This window comes from Eleutherodactylus coqui, chromosome 3 (genome assembly GCF_035609145.1).
Source record: "Eleutherodactylus coqui strain aEleCoq1 chromosome 3, aEleCoq1.hap1, whole genome shotgun sequence".
In the NCBI taxonomy this organism is placed as follows: domain Eukaryota; kingdom Metazoa; phylum Chordata; class Amphibia; order Anura; family Eleutherodactylidae; genus Eleutherodactylus; species Eleutherodactylus coqui.
In genome coordinates, this window is record NC_089839.1 from 193,629,150 (window position 1) to 193,642,032 (window position 12,883).

General features: G+C 45.0%; 1 protein-coding gene across 2 annotated transcripts in view; it reads right to left on the reverse strand.

The window, feature by feature from the left end:
* SHQ1 (SHQ1, H/ACA ribonucleoprotein assembly factor) overlaps positions 1-12,883 on the reverse strand; it is a 97,520-nt gene that overhangs the window by 45,383 nt on the left and 39,254 nt on the right. For both annotated transcript variants that reach the window (XM_066596706.1, XM_066596707.1), the window contains exon 10: positions 4,811-4,934. In XM_066596706.1, coding sequence (XP_066452803.1) covers positions 4,811-4,934 — 124 coding nt within the window. The remainder of the gene's footprint in view (positions 1-4,810; positions 4,935-12,883) is intronic.

A 12,883-nucleotide genomic window follows, 5' to 3' on the forward strand; every position in this document is an offset into this window, starting at 1 on the left:
TTTAGTTTTACACTAATAGCAAGGCATAGACCTCGGATGTGATGCAAATAGAAGCGTGTCCAAACACATTGGATGGACGAATAAATCTGATGGGACCAATCGCCGTAAACTGCATATCTAATGCACTTCGGCTGTCCAGACTCTCTAGCTTCCAATGGCAGATGTCAGGGAGGGGCTCTGCTGTTTTGTTGCATAAATAGCACCACACATGTAACCAGACCAAGTCTGGTATTGCAAGCTTGTCCCCTCAAGAACCAAAAAGAAATTTTAAATTTTTTTCCCACTTTGCCTTCCAGCAGTTATATTTTTTTTGTATTTTCTCTTTCTTCATTCATTAAAAATAATAATAATAAAAAAAAAAAAAAAGATCTGAAGGGTACAGAAATTTAAAAATGGGGTAAGGAGGATAAGGCTGCTTTTACATGGAATAAATCGTTCCATGTAAAAGCACCTTAAGAAAGGAAGTATTTTACAGCACCCATCTGCACATCGCCTGGCACAGTGGGTTCTCATAGATGAATCAACAACACCACAAATCAATTTCTCGTGCTTGGCTTCTATTGTTCCTATTTTATTACCACCATCTCCTTCCCCCTTAATACAGGGAACAAGAAGGAAAATAAAAAGAAGAGGAAGCAAAACCATGATAGGTCAAAGGAATCAAGTCTTTAGCACCAGGAACAAGTGTGCCGGATACCCCAATCAGGGATATACAGGGTCACTGAAAAAGTCACAGGTGACGAACGAGGGGGGAGAAAAGCCTTTTTCAAAGGCATAGATATTGTGGAGGAACCCACACGACAAGGAGAGGTAAAAGTATACATCTGCTCGAAGCAGATTACACACAGCCCAGAATCTCGCACGAATTTGTGCGCTGCAAGACGCAGAAGTCACAGACAGATATGAAGCTCATTCTTTTGAACGTGGTCTTACACGAGCGGCTTTTTTCCCGCAGCACATCGCACTGCGGAGTAAAAAAAAAAATTCCGTCATGACCTATCTTTGGGCATGCCCTCGCATTGCATCGCCCATTGTTTTCAATGGGCCTGGCTCAGCATCGCACTGCATGCTAGGTGCATGCAAAGTTTACCCATTGAAACCATTCCACCATCCTTGCCATAGGATCGCTACTTCCCCTCAGTGATGCGAGGCGGTTTTAATACAAAAATGCCTCATATCCGCGGGGACATTACATGTTGGTGAGCGCGATATTGAGCCTGTGTGAAATTAGCCTAACAGCGTCATGTAGCTGTGGAATCGGCGACCAGTTACTCCATTCTATTCTGTGTGAACAGCAGTCTTCTTGGAACCATTCTCTGACAGAGGGCGGCCTCAGGCTCTTCCACAGACGTGGGATCACGGTCTTAAATGCGATGAGGAAAAATCTAAAAAAGCTTTTAGAGAGGTGCCTTAGTGAACCCTGAATCATGGAAAGGAGAAGCGTGGCAGGGCGTTGGGAAGAGCCGTCCCTGTAATCCTAAGAATAATGTCTAATCACTTTCATACAAAAGGTCTGCAGTCTAGGGCATTCCCATCAAGTATCGTACCACGTTCCCTTGAGCTCGCCCACACCGCCAGCATCTATCCAAGACCAGAGGGCATAATGAATGCAAGATGGCTGGAACTCTGTACCAACATGTCAAGATCTCATAATTGGTTTCTTGTGCTTTATAGAATATAGATACTTTATGACATAAAGTGAAGGACTTCGTCCAATCTACAGATAAGAATGTACAATTAAGCTTTTTTTCCAACTGGTGATATAGGTCAGGAGGACACAAGGGAGTCTACCATCAAGTTATATATATCTGAGATTGCTCTTGTCTCCTCCAGCAAACAGGGATTTCAAAAAAAGTGAAAGCACAATGATATTTCAGTGGGACTTTGTTTTTATGGTAAAAATGACAGTTGAAATCCAACATAGCTCCCCCCCTCCCCCTTATAAAAATAAAAAATAAAAAAAATCACTGATCAAGGGTTAAACAGGAGATCAGATGTTTGTTTTGATCTCTGCCATTAAAGTAGAGTAAGGGATTATGATGGGCTGCCAATTGACTATAGAAGAGATTGCCTTCAAAGTCAGCATTTCTGTAAGATCTGTGCACACCATCTTATCTGAAGACGCAAAAGGTTTTCTCCAGATGGGTGCCACAAATCCATCAAGAAAACGCTCCTGCTCATCGGGCGGCTCTTACTCAGGGGTTTCTTCAAGACAACAACTTTGAAGGGGGTTCATCATACTCCGTACTCACATGGCTGCACCTAGTGATTTTTGGCCTTTTGAAACAGTTGTATGATTTCCAGTGGTGCCGCTCTTCCATTAGTGATTTTCCAGTGTGCAAAAAAGACCCCTAAGGAAGCGATTGCAGTGGCCATGTAATCGATTGCAGGATATAGAGATAGGGGTTGTTGATCCGGGTCGTGGAATCCGGTAGGAACTTTCAAACGTTGATCCAGGATCATTCCGACAGCCATTATGGAGTAGGGAAGGAATTTTTTCCCCCAAAATGGGGTAAATTGGCTTCTGCCTCATTGGATTTTTTTTGCCTTCCTCTGGATTAACATGGGGGGGGGGGGGGGTAGAAACAGGCTGAACTGGATTGACATTTGTCTTTTTTCAGCCTTGCATACTAGGTTGTCGATGATATGAAAAACGTAATGTCAAGAGGCCGAATATTTTGAGAAGTGACAATACTTTCGGCTTTCTGGGATAAGTAGTTCTTTAGAAGCAAGTTCTTGGTTTTAGAAAACTCTTTCTAATCCTGGACAACCCCTTTAATTGCCCTTGTGCCTTGCTTATACGTAGATGCTGATTGTACCCATGTATAAATATACAAGGGGAGAAGCTACCCTTTACACTTCTCCTGCGCTCGCCGCCGCGGCATATTCTTGGCTCCATTACCCGCAGGAGATAAAAATAACAGAGATTGTTGTCTAAACTGAAATGTCTTTTTGGCATTCCTCTGCGCTCTCACATTTTCACACCCCTTCTCTTGGCAGGCGAAGCACCGGGCTAAAATGATATCCAGATTGTGTTAAATAAAACACACATTTTTCGCTCTAACACAAAGCCCACAGCTTCCCCACAAAGGCGCAAGCACAAACCGCCGAACTTTATGTGGCTTCCCGCATCCTGACGAACTCCCCACCCAGGAATATCTGCCGGACGAGGAGACAGAAGGATGGTGCTGGGTATTGATGAGCTCAGACTGGTAACACCAGATAAACCATTTATTATACTGACTTTATTAGCGACCGCCATCTAATAGTGCGTTGGACGGCAGCACAGCAATTTGTCTTGGCATCTATCCACAGGTAACAGAGAACTAAGGCTAAGAAAACATTCCCTGCACCATTACTCTATTTCCACCATCCTCAGAGAAAGGGGTCATCCATTCATGCTGCTTGCGCCAAATCTGACCTCCCATAAGCACGGTGCAGCAGAAGACTGGATCCATCTAACCAGGAGATGTTATTTTACTGCTCAGCGATACAATTTTTGCACTCTTCTGCCCGCTAGAGTCTCACCTTTCTGTTTCTCTTAGACACAATGGCGCTTTAACTGGTTGTCTGCTGTTCTAGTCCATCTGTACTAAAGAATGATGAGTTGTGTGTTCAGACACTTTATGCTCCTTTTAGATGGCACAATTGTCGTCTGCACAAGTGAATGAGCTGGTGGCGCCATCATCAGGTCATTCGTGCAGTCCGTTTAGACGGGCAGATTTATCCTTGACTCGTTCAGCGACAATCAATCATTCACTTCTCATTTAGTGTTTCAAATTCCTATGTGTAACACTGAACGAGCGCCGCTTACGAAACGAGAATTGAACAAGCCAATGATGATTTTTAGTCCTGCAGAAACTAAACAAATGTGAAGCAAATGGTCCTCATTCATCATTCAGTCGTTGACCTGAGTTTAGACTGAGCGATTATCGTTCAAAAAAAATCATTTAGTCTAAATGCACCTTTAGGCCTCTTTCACACAGGCGATGAGCAGTGTCAGCGATGCGTTTTGTGAAAATTGCGCATCGCTCCTGTCTGTGCTAAAATCGTGCAATTTTATCGTGAGAAGGTTAAGCCCTACCCAGAAACTAAGCCCTAGCTGCACTCGATTAAAAAAAACAAAGAGGAATTCTTACCTAAAAGGCTTGGTCCGGGAACTCCAGCTGCTCTCCGTGGCTCCGCCAGGCGTCCTGCAGTCCTCATTCGTCCACAGAAGATCACTTCCTGGTTGCTGGATTCATAAATCTCGCCTCCAGGAAACAATGACTGATTGGTTCATCCAGCGCTGCATTGAATAGCTGAGAAGCGCTGGATGAAACAATCACAGGCGTCGCATTGGTTCATCCAGTGCTGCATTGATTGGTTCATCCAGTGCTGTTCAGCCAATCAATGCAGCACTGGATGAACCAATGCGATGGCTGTGATTGGTTCATCCAGCGCTGCATTGATTGTTTTATCCAGCGCTGCTCAGCCAATCAGAGCCATCGCTTCCTGTGGGCGAACAAGAACTGCAAGATGCCCAGCGGAGCTAGAGAGAACAGTGGGAGGACGGGACGAAGCCTTTTAGGTATTACCTTTTTTTTTTTGGAGTGCAGTTAGGGCTTATTTTCAAGTGTTAAAGTCGCATTGCATGAAAACTGCGATTTTGTGCGTTGTGATGCAACAAGAATGAAGGCTCTATAGGGAAACATGGGCTACTAAGAACAGAAATCATGGTACTATAGAGTATGCCGTGATTTTTTTCCTTCATACGTTAGAAAACCATAGGGAGGAGAGTGAACTCTTAGCTAGGTATCCAATTTCTTACCTATATGAAGCAGAGCACATGTGTCTTTTATAGCTTTCATCACAAGGCAGAAGCTTCTATGAAGTGGATAACATAAAACGCGCCTCCCAAATGACACCAGCACATCCTTGACTGACCTGTAATTCTATTCAATGAAAAACAAAGGGTTAAAGAAATATTAGAGAAGTGAAAAGATAGAAAAGAAAAAACAAAAACAAACGAGCAGCACTGGATAATATATGGGGAAACTGAAGTATACCAATACTTAAAGGGGAGGTCCATGACTTTTGCCATTGATGACCTATCCTCACAATAGGTCATTAATAGTTGATCGGCAAGGGTCCACCACTCCGGATCCCCACTAATTAACTGATCCCTCGGCCTGCTGTCAGTACAGAAAGCGAAGGAAGCAGATATCGCTGTCCATATTGCAACGACCCAGTTTGCTACTGCAGGCACAGCTGCCATTAAGGCCTGACTGCATGCCTGGGATTCAGCGGATAGGAGGGGGATCCTGAGGCGCAGACCCATGCCGATCCATCAGTTCCTAAAGTCCTGGATGACCCCTTTACGGCCACTCCAGCACTGCTGGTCCTCGCCAGTTTGTTTACTTGGAGGCAGCTCTGATGTCGTGCGGTATAGTCACTGCATAGTCGTGTGGTTATCACTGCAGCCAATCAATGGTCTGAGCAGTGATGCTAGTATATACACGGCACAAGACCAGTTATCTGGTGGCAGGCCTAGGTGTAATTTTTTTGTTACTACTCAGGACTCTCATCTACTGGCCAAAGTGGGAGCAACTACAAAAGAACATCCCTTGCGTTGGAGGACTCAACACATTTTCACTGTGCAAAGTTTCATTTCACCTGAAGTGGCGCTACAGGGAGATTAAACACCTGCTTCTGGCTTTGGTCACAGACTACAGATGATTGCAGGGTTCATGCAGCAGCATGGCGTCCTGTGGTCAATAAGTCATCAGGGGATTTAGGGCTGCTATTACAAGAGCTCTAGCGCTCACATTTTTCCCGACAATAGCCGGGCTGCACCTGCAATTAGTGTTAACGATGCTCATAAAATAGCATAAAACTGCTAATACACGAGTGCAATTAATGCAGGTGTAATAGCTTGTATAGCCCAGCAGTTGCTAGAAAAATGCTAGCACACTGCACTGCTGCCGCCGGTCCCAGATCAATGGGCGATATCGCAAACAGAATGGACACGCAGCGATGCGCTCCCTGCATCGCGGTGCCATGCAAGGAAACATCGTGATATTGCCACAAAAAAATCGTGGCAAAATGGTGACTTTTTTCTTGCGGTTTTTGAGCGTCAGCGTAGATTTTTCTTGCAGAAACATCACTACGACTTTCGATTTGCTCGGGTGTTTTTTCACATGATTTTGGCACAAATTTTTTAACGTGAAAGTCATTAGAACTTTCTAATGTTAAGAACGCAGCACATCGCACGAAAATTGAAAGTTTGTGCTTTGCAATGCGATAAAAAGGAAGTTCCATTGGGAGACATGGGAGATTAAAAAACAAACAAAAAACGCAAAAGGATAGGAAATACTGCGATTTTTTTTTCTCGCAACATCTCATGAGTGAAAACATTGCAAATCTGAAGGAAACCATTGGTTTCATAATTCTGCGTTTTTAGTCACTATTGCATCACACAAAAATCATGTAATGTTCTCGCCAGTGTGGAGGCGCCTTTAGGCTGCTTGTACGTGTGCGCTAGCAACTGCCAATAGGCTGGATCTACAAGAGTAAATGCAGCCCGGCAATTAACTGAGCGCTAGCGTCGGCTCTGGTAATAGCACTCTAATGAGGAAAAAAAGGAATGTCCAACATGACCGAAGGACTTCTATTGGCTAGCAATCTAAATTGCACTGTGCCTGCAATTAGTAACCTAGGCAGCCGCAACATGGACAGAGCAATCTACATCCACAAATGACAGCGGGCCAGATTACAGGGGGGTTCTGGGCAGAGGACCCCTGCTGATCAAGGACTGATGACCCATCATCCATAGTTCAGAAGTGGACAACACCTTGATATGTGCAGTCTCCCCATCGAAATCTGTGCCAAATCCAACAACGGTCCACACTCCACACATGTGGATGGCGCTTCCTCAACCCTGTTCACATATAACAGAAAGATTCCGAGTGGATTTTTTGTTCCACTGCAGAAAAACAGACAGACAATCTGTTGTGGAAATAATTAGCACGCAAGCGTAAAAGGCGAGGATTCGCCCCACGAAATGACGATGGGGATAATACTGCTGCACACTTGCGGTAAAAAGTGAAGGGTCAACCTCAGATTTTTGCCACGTCAGATTATAATTACCCATGTGAACATGCCCTTAATGTGGATCTGTCAGCGCTCCCGACAGGACTGTTGTGTAAAAGGGTATACAAGTATTTACAAGGGGGAGGAGGAACTCAAACAGATATCCCACAATTTCTTAGGAGTGTGAGACGCCGCATTGTTCACGTGCATGAAAAGGTTTCAAAAGTGAAAATTAAAAGTTGCATTGCGCTCGCATAAAAAACGCCATCTACATCCGAGTGCAATGCAATATTTTTACTTACCCATAGGAAATAATAGGCGCGTTTTCTGCATAATCACAGAAAATAGGACATGCTGCCAAATTGAATCCATATTGTGGCGTTCATACATTTCCAGGAGGGATGGAGGGATAAACTGACAACTGCTTACTATTCTCCCCACCAATAGCAGTAATTTAGAAAGAGAGCAATGCAAAAGATGAAGCAGCAAACGTCCCTCCTTAAGCCTGGGAGCAAGAAAGGGGATTCCCCTGGCTGTACGGATCCGCATTACCATGGAACCGGATGGATCCTATTGACTAGAATGCAGTCCTTTGATTTCCGCTCAGCTGTCGGGTAATTTGTGACAGATCAGCGATGGAACGCCCGAACGGAGGCTCCAGCGCAGATGTGGAAGCAGCCTAGGGCCGCTTAAGACGAATCCGTTTAGCAGGAGGTTCCCCTTTTCTGCTCCCATAACACAGCAGGAAATGGAACCCCCAAAGCAGATGTGAAAGCAGCCCAATACCCCGTAAATACACAATCCGGTCATAGAACAGCATGACTCAGGACAGCGCCCGCCATCTATTTAATTCCGTCTCTAGAAACGCGATGCAACATGTGGTATTTATAGAAAACATGTGTACGGAGCGGATCTTTAAAGATGATTTATGAGACTGTTTCCAAGAAATTCAGCGTTGACAAAAGAGTAAGGGGGGGGTGACGTATAATACGGCGGCTGAGCGGCGTGTGCTGCAGAGAGCGAAGAGCCAAAGGTGATTGTGAGATAGTGGAGTCTTTAGAGGAGGTAATTAGCCAACGGCGGGGACGGATTCTGCGTATAAACGAGTGTTTATTAGAAGTCGACATTTACTGCAGAATAAAAGTTTAATCCAGCGCTGGCCTTGTGGAGGCTCGGAGCGCCATACTTGGATGGAAAAAAAAGACACCCCTTCCTTGCCATATGATGGCGACCAATCACAGCGCAGCTTTCATTTCTTTTATTGCTGAGGTAAAATGAAAGCTGCACCGTGATTGGTTGTTTTATACACTGCTGAGGTAAAATGAAAGCTGTGCTGTGATTGGTTGCTATGGGCAACAAAGATTTTCTTTTAGTCAGCCATCATAAGAGGTGGTGCCAGGCTCCTTTTTCGTAGCCGACCCTGTATATAGTTACTGAGGAGGCTGGGGGACTACCAATATGGCCATCAATAAGGGTGGTCACCTGGCTTTTCTATCGACCTAAATGGCAAATGGGTATTAATACGGGAGCAGGGGGATACAATGTTGTGCAGCTATGTAGAACTGCCATAGGTGGCAGCCGCCCCTACTGACTGCCATCCAGCTTCCCCAGAAACAGATAGAACTATGTGATCACTGAATGTGGCTTCTATTTATTGCAGTAAGCCATGATCTCCTCCTCATTATAAGCACATTAACCCCCAAGAGCCCGGAGTACTGCGGACTACTGAGCACGGGTGTGTATAATTCACCCACATCCTCTGCAATTTGAGAAGTAACGTCCTGCCATAGCCCATAAGTGCTGCAACCCATCTGTGTCTCCTGAAGGCCTCTTAAATAAATGATCACAGCCGCTTTTCCATGCCAAGATACGGCTCCCAGTGAAGGCTGCAAGTAATTTCACCTTTATTCTTTTTTTTTTTCCCTCAGCAACAAAATGATAAAACTGAAATACCAACCTAGTCGTACAGCGCGGAGAGAAAATACAAGTACATGGGGGAAATGCCATCTGGGATTCAAGCGGGCACAAATAATGGCAACTTACCATAGATGCCAATGGCAAAGGAATCTTGTGGGTCACATATCTATATTAACGACTACTACAACCAGCGAATGGCGAGGAGGAGTTTAGGGAAGCTGGATTTATAAAGTTTCCATTGAACTAAGTAAATCTGTATGCAATGAGCTCCCCCTAATGGTGGCTGTAGGGAGACAGCAATGGAACAGGATGCCCAGCGAGTATAAAACACCGCTGTCCGAAAACCCCGTTCCATCATCTCTGCACCCCATATTGTAGTTTATGGCGCTCAAACGTGATGACTGTGTGCCTTTAAAAGGCATCCCTGGGGCTATTACTACTGATGGCCTATCCTCAACATAGGTCATTAACAGTAGATTAACGGCGTTTAGCCACTCAGGGTCTCCACCAATCAACTGGTCCCCAGCTCCGCTGTTAGTATGGACAACGTCGGGAGCAGATGGTGCAGTCAACACTGCAGCCCTGATTTGGTACTACAGGCACACCTCCCACTGAATTCAGTGGGAGGTGTGCCTGCAGTACCAAACTGTGCCGCTGCAAAACAGATCGTGCTATCTGCTTCCAGAATTGTCCAAACAGATGGAAAGCATAGGCATTAGCAGAGATCCCAAGCAGCGGCTATAAAACGATAACTATTGATTATCTATCCTGAGGATAGATCGTGCTGGAGAACCCTTTAAAGGGAAAGCCATGAGCATTAATTCATGTGCAAACACCTGCTCTCCATAGATGTGACATCATCCATGCAGATTAAGTAGTTGCTTGAAAAAGGCTCTTGAAGGGCCGAAACGCGTTGCATTACTACTTTTTGTTATGTTTCCCTTGTTGCTGTGACATGCGCATATTCTATTGGCGTGCCTATTAATTCTTTTCCCATTTACTTCACTGGAACTGCTAGAGAGTCCAATAGGTGGTTCAGTCGCAGGACCCATCTGACCTCTATTCACCTCCATTGGCTCAAAATCCCCGCCTTGGGTACTGACGTCTTCAGCTCCATTGAGCTGGTGATGCCATGTGTTCCACACGCTGTGTACGTACCGCACTTCTGGAATTGCCAAATCGGCGCATGCAGAGTGAAGTAGCCTGCAAGAGCCATTGGGATCAGTGACATCATGCGACATGCATAGTGTGTGGAGCGCATTGCGGTGCCATTGGTAAGGAGCCAACGGGTGTAGTTTATGCTGATGGAGGGGATCAAAGTCCAGACCATTCCGGTGACTAAACCGCTCATTGGAAAAGTTACATATAAATTTGCGCACCCTGTGCGTCATGTAAAAACTGCAATTTCAGGGCCGCGGGGAAAATTTGTATGGTTATGTTTGTCTTTATATCCTCCTCCTTTGGTTACATTTGGTTTATTATGGCAATTTTCGGTGACCGATTTCCTTTAATAAGGACATTTAACGAATGGCGTTCAGCCCACGTTAACATATGCCTTATAGGCGCAGAATGTTGGACTAAAGGCATTAGACTGAAGGTACTTGTGGCTGAACCTCACATTCATTTTTTTGCTTTCTTCTCTATGAAAAGGAACAGAACGCGGATGAAAAAAAAAAAAAAAAAATCTAATCTATTACCATCTACAATGTTCCCTTTTATTGTCAGGCGCTGAGCATCAAAAGGAGACACGGACGAGGCACATGCATTCTGCACGCCGCCGCACATTGGGGATTCCTCTGGCAAGATTTCAAAGCACAATAAGGTCTATCACATACTGTGCGAGTGTCGCTCCGGGCACAGATAAGATCGCACTTTGATAATCCCACCAAAGAGATGGCACAATGCCAGCAGCACCAGGAAAAACAGCAGAACTACAAGACTGGCATCTGCACAGCAAAGGACGGAGGGAAGGGAGAGTTATGGAAAATATACTGCAGATGTTCCACAAGGATATCACATATCAGCTCCCAGAGGTTCTTACGTCACACTTACAGCGCGTCAACATCTATTAGAACGGTCAACAGTTAACGCTGTGCAGAGTAACCCAAGGAAAGCGGCCTGGACCAGCTAGGAGCAAATATCATACCAAGATACAAAGCTCCCCTAACTCTGATGAAGGGGCACAAGTTCCAATACTAGAGGGGTGGGTCACGAAAAATTAAGCCAACACCACACTTATGAAGGTGGTCTAAAAGAAAAATTGGTCTTTGTTGCCCATAGCAACCAATCACAGCACCGCTTTCATGTTACCTCAGCAGTGTAAGAGATGAAAGCTGCACTGTGACTGGTCGCTATGGGCAACACAGGCAGATTTGCTTTTAGATAGCATTCATAAGAGTGTGGTGGCGGGCTACTTTTCTATGGCCCACCCTGAACGTATACACAATTGCTCAATTGAAGGGCTCCATGGTGCCATTCTTGAGTGTAGAAGTAGTATTCAGGGGTGCTATTGCACTGGTGTGTTCAAGCTTATTTAGGACATTAACCCTTTCCAATCCAATTTGCATCCTGGTTTTCCTAGGGGGCTTACTCTTTTTCTGCCGTTATACAACAGCGCTATCTGCTGGCTAAAGCCAGTACTGCATGAGGGGACACGTTGGATAGGCTCCGACAGCAGAGGAGGCTGGCAATATACAGTAAGTACAGCCTTAAATTATAATGTCTTCAGACGTCAGACAGTATATTGGAAAGGGTTAAAGGGGTTCTCCGCTTTGTAGAATTCTTACTAGTTAGGGTGGCTTTACACAAGACAACGAACATCCAAATAGTCACTAGTCAACATTTTGCCCCCCTACTTAACACTTATTGGTTCCCAAGTACATGTGAGTAATCCTCGACTAAACAGTCCCTGCTGGTCTTCGAAAGAACTACCCCCCCAGCTACGGTCTCTGGCTGGTTTGATCTTTGAACATACACTCACCACAGCACCTCCTGTTCAGTCGGAACAGCGAGAGACTACAGCAGCAAGTGTTCACTCGAAGACCACTCGCACATATTTAGGGGTGTTCAGTGAACTCGGCAACCAGTGAGCATGCACTGGGGAGGGGTCTAATTTTCAAAGAACATCACACTCCCTAGTCAAAACGGTATTTTGGGCTGTGTAAACGCTCCCAGCAGTTCAGTCGGCGACCGAGAAACTGAACAAGCGAGCAACAGTCGCTGTGTAAAAGCACACAGGCAGTGGTTTGTACACCTTACCAACTATTTTGAGCGACTAGTCAGATGATAATTGTCCCATGTAAAGGCACCCTTATAAAAGGTGCCTTAACATTAAGTTGATCATAAAGCGTCATCCTACTGTGACACCCAGTGATCAGGTGTAATGTGAGGAAACCGAACCCTTATAGACCTTTTAGATGGGCAGATGATCAGGAACAAACATTTGTGTGAAGGCGCCAGCAATCAGATCCCAAACGAGCAAACCCTCATACATCTGTTGATCGCACCTCTAACGCAGCAGATTGTTACATGTAGACAGCGATCTGTCCCCGACAACATACAGAACTGCGGATTGTTCCATGGAGCTGAACAAGTGCTGATCGACCTGTAAAAATGTTCCTCAGAACTCATTCCTGGCAGAGAATCTTCCAGTTTAAAAGTAGCTTAAGGGTTTTTTTCAGGGAAATACCACAGCGACCGGAAAAAAAATAAATAAATAAATAAATAAATCACAAATGCCTCCATATTTTGGCCATTCCTCCGGATATTTGTGCGCATAAAATGCTGCATATTTATGCGCAAAAAAAAACAAAACAGAAGGGCCTATTGATTGGCTGCACAAATACACAGCTTTCTAAGCTGGGCAACCCCTTAATAGATGTGCAAACGTCTGCAG